Source organism: Tarenaya hassleriana, unplaced genomic scaffold (assembly GCF_000463585.1).
Source record: "Tarenaya hassleriana unplaced genomic scaffold, ASM46358v1 Cleome1232, whole genome shotgun sequence".
Lineage (NCBI taxonomy): Eukaryota > Viridiplantae > Streptophyta > Magnoliopsida > Brassicales > Cleomaceae > Tarenaya > Tarenaya hassleriana.
Genome location: NW_010962747.1, coordinates 1 through 4,185, shown reverse-complemented (window position 1 = coordinate 4,185; position 4,185 = coordinate 1). Strand labels below are relative to the sequence as shown.

The window sequence follows — 4,185 nt, the reverse complement described above, 5'->3', positions numbered from 1 at the left end:
GTGCAGATTCATGACACCAACTCAATTCAAACGAGTGATCAAAAGGGTTACTACCATGAACATAATTTATAACGCGGGCACAGATTAAAAATTGTCAACGAATAGACAAACGGTACAGCAGAAAAGGATCAAAACATTGCCAAACGCCACAATCCGATCAAACGAGTAGCCGAGAAACAGAGACACACCCGGAAGGAAAAAGTGCAAAGAATACAAACAGTGTACTCGACCCAGACAGAAAAATAAAATCGAACAGGAAACATGAATTGAACAAAAGCGATGAAGACAAGATAGAATACCTAGACTCGTCGAATCCCACGAAGGAGTGAGAGAATTTGGGAAGACGGAGGATCGGGGAGACAGAGAGAGATGAATAGAAGAAAACCCAGAAAGAGAATTCGGGAATAAATTGAGAGGAGATAGAGGATGGGGCAATGGCGGTGGAACCAGTGAAGAATTAGGGTTAGTGGAGGAGTTGGGAATAAGGAGAGGGAGAGAAGAGTAAAAGGGTGAGAGACTAATTATCTCCTTGCTCACCATTTTTTTGCTATTTCCACACCCCAACCCACAAAAAACCCAAACAGTCCTTTTTTTTTCTATCGTTTTTAAGCCCCGTTCGATCTATGCACTCGTCTGAGCCGACTCAGTACGTAACTCGGTCCGAACCTTCTTCTAGCGTCGTCTCTTTCATCTCTCCCCCCCTCCCTCTAATCTTTCCTTTTCTTGTTTTGTTTTCCACCGTGCGGGGATTTTGGTTTGTTGGTCTGCAGGTGAGTGCGCACGTTAAATGAGATGCGCACTGACGTCCATGTTAGCGCAGCCCGCTCCCTATGTTTGACTTGCAGACGACACGTGTCAGCAACTTTTCCTGGAACGCATGTACATATATGTATATATATATATACAAACTACTCCTAAATGGTTAATACTAAATTTGACTATTGAGGTAAGACATTCGTAATTGGGGGACTTTGATTAAATGTGTATATTTGGATTATTATTATTGTAGTTACAAACAATCACTTGATGATGGTTAGTTATACTTGTCTGCAAGCATAAATTCCTTCTTCTTTTATTATGAAATAAGCCTAAATTGATTTTTTTTCATGAAGATATAAAAAAAAACTTTTTAATTTAGAAATAATCTCATAAAAAATACATGAAGATATAAAATTTTTATTTTTGTAAAAAAAAAAAACTTCTGCAACAACGTGTTTGCTCTTGTTACTACCTTTTTTACACACCTAAATTTTTATTTACTGAAGTTATAAAGAATGCTTAGTACAAATAATAAACAAGGTTATATATGTCTGTATTTTCTTAAAAACTATAAAAAAAAAATCTAAAACCGTCAGTTATCTATATGATGATTGATGCAAATACCAACTGTGATATACACTTATGGAGCAGAATTTAATAATAATTTAATCAGGACCAAAATTATAGAAAAGAAAACAAAATTTTTTGTTACAAAACTCTACAAGGAATCTACGTCGCAGTCCTGTTGCTCCAGAACGACGGAAGCAAGTGCGAGCCTATAAGCAGAAGACCTCAGATTTCTGACCAAAACATAGACATCCTTCTTCATTCGTTTCAGAGGTTTGTCTCTCCATTGCTCTTCTCTGAGTTTCGCCAGTAAAACTGCCTCGCAGTAACCTTCTGCCCTCTGTTTTTTACTGCATGGTAAAAAAAACGGTTTGAAACAAAAGTTCGATCGTTGTTTTACGTAATAGAGGAAATCAGATCTGCAAGTTTTTACTTACCTCCCACGGACAAATCCAGTTGTCACGAACCCAATTGGCCATCTGTGAGATTCCTTCGACGGAGAATCTTCCGGAACATTAAGTTCCCATGTTCCAGAAGGTTGCTCTTCAAAGTATGACTTCACCATAGACTGAGGGATGGCGGGTCGGTCCGCTTCATGTTTACTGTCGCAGACACATATATGTATACATAGTTAGCATGGAAAGAATGCAGAATCTTATAAAAACAAAACTTGGGTAAGTACCTGTCTTTCCATAACAATATGTCCGAGAGAGAGAGTGCACATACAACCGCCCCATCTTCAAAAGAACCCTCCTTATAAGCGTGTAGAAGAACTCTGACAAGGCATAGTTTATTACCATGATTGATCTCAGCACTTGCATGGGTCAACCCATTTTTGACCTCTCGACATGGCTTAATGACCGTGTCCAAGTTGGAAGCTCGTGGAAATGAAAGCATGTTATCACCCATGGAACTTTTCATAAAAGCAGTCAGCTCACTGGATGTTCTTGCCACGATACCATCAAATAGATTACCACCATAGCCAGCAGATTCTGGTTCACTGTTCACATTTCCAGATGAGGACACTTCAGAATCAGGTGTACAGTTTGGATTAGATAGCTCCATCTGTGGAATTGCAATGGAACTTTGGTTCAGAGTAACGAGGATGCTATTCCATGGAGGCGGAATGGGAATTCTGAAAGGCCTCATAGCGGTTGGGCGGCGTTCTGCCTTTTGCTCCAACTCAGCAGCCTCGCTCATTTTTGAGGACGAATATGCATTGGTATCGGGAAAATCTGATGGGAAAAAGGGTAAACCAGCCTGCAACAAAGGCATAAGTTTCAGTCATGATTAGTTTCTCTGGTTCCACATGCTTATATATATCAGAGAGTATCTTTGAGGCCAAAGATTAAAGTTTACAGAACGAAAACATACATCACAAGCGATCCAGCGTTTCTCCCTCTGACCTATCGCATGAGCCCCATTAGAGACAAAGGCGTTCCAGAAGACTTTAACCCAACTCAGGGGAAGTATAAGAGACCATCTGAAAGAGAAAAATAATAGTTAACAATGGGTCATAAAAGACTTTGATTCTCCAAAGAAGCTCAGACGAGAGAAAAATGGCGACTACCCAGTAGGAGTTTTATGTTTTAGAAGCAATACAGGACAAGTCCTCAGCCTCCTTGGACTTTTTGATGTCCTGGGAGTCTCTGATATAGAATCAAGACAGAGAAAATCCATACGAGATTGATGTTTTTCCGAGCACAGTACGCTCTCTTCTTCAGGTGGGTTTAGTTCATCACTTGCATCCCACAAACACTTGAAAACTTCTTGAAGGTTGTCAGGCTCAGCTCTGGTTATCGTTTCAACAGAGTCGGTAACATCATCAAGCTTATTGTTTAGGGTTGTCCGTGGATCCATGATAGATCGTGCCAAAATTGCACCAGATGAAATGGCTTCCTCAATGTTGAGATCAGCTTTGGCTGCCGAATATTGCGCTAAGCTGATTCATAGACCAAAAAAGAGAAAAGAAAACAGATAAATGTGCTCTGCTCTTTCATTTTTTTTTGGCATCTGTCAATAGATCAAATCACTCACCAAGAAACGGGATAAAGAGTCTTCTCAAGAAGCTGCGATGCCTTTGGCCCGAGAATCTCAAGTTTTGCAAGCCGACCCTCAAGCGAAAAACAATTGAGTGAGACACCTGTCTCATTCATCTGAATGAAAAGGCATGGAAAAGAAGGGAGACGTTAGGCACAACTTCTACAAAAGTCTATAAGAAAGAATAATGCAAACAACTGATTTCAGATGTCAGCTCAAGGCATGCATATAACCTCAAACACTTACCTGCTTTTGACAAGCAAGTTTAAGAGAATCATATCCCTCACTAAATGAAGAAGCATGGATCCACACCCAGCATTTGCGAGAGTCATTACCATCTCTGTTTTCAGTTCCTACATCATTGCTTCCTTCGCCATCATATTCTCTATCAGGTAAATGATATGGTCTCCACATATAAGTTACAGGAGCAATCGGCTGCGGAAATGGCCCTCCAACTTGATGAATCTGAAGAAAACAAATAGTCGTATCTTCCTTTTTTTTAAAGAAATTCAAACTCATACACTAAATACACGATACCATGGCACTTCCATAGATACGGCCTGCCAGAATAGAATCAGAAACTTCCTTGGAATGAGATGATGGGGAAGGCTTCATTAGCATATCTAGTATTGACAATAATGGACCCTGAATTTCCAGCCAATGACTCAAATCAGTAATCCACTCAGCAAAAAAAAAAAAAAAAAAAAGATTTGTTCAAAGTGGAACCGAATTCATGAAGAGAGAAAGTGCCTGCCTCTGGACCCTCCAGCTGAACAGCAGCATGGTAACTCGCATCGTGCACAAGAACTCCTTGTCTGA

The 4,185-nt window shown here is 40.0% G+C and overlaps 1 protein-coding gene across 1 annotated transcript; it reads right to left on the bottom strand.

The window, feature by feature from the left end:
- Window positions 1-1,337: 1,337 nt before the first annotated feature.
- LOC104807090 lies at window positions 1,338-4,180 on the bottom strand (the record flags this gene model as incomplete). Its single annotated transcript, XM_010532204.1, has 9 exons — window positions 1,338-1,676; window positions 1,764-1,928; window positions 2,009-2,586; window positions 2,701-2,809; window positions 2,897-3,268; window positions 3,364-3,482; window positions 3,613-3,831; window positions 3,904-4,011; window positions 4,121-4,180. Coding segments are annotated over 9 exons (1,929 nt in total), but the record flags the coding sequence as incomplete, so codon positions are not given.
- Between the last annotated feature and the right edge of the window lie 5 nt (window positions 4,181-4,185).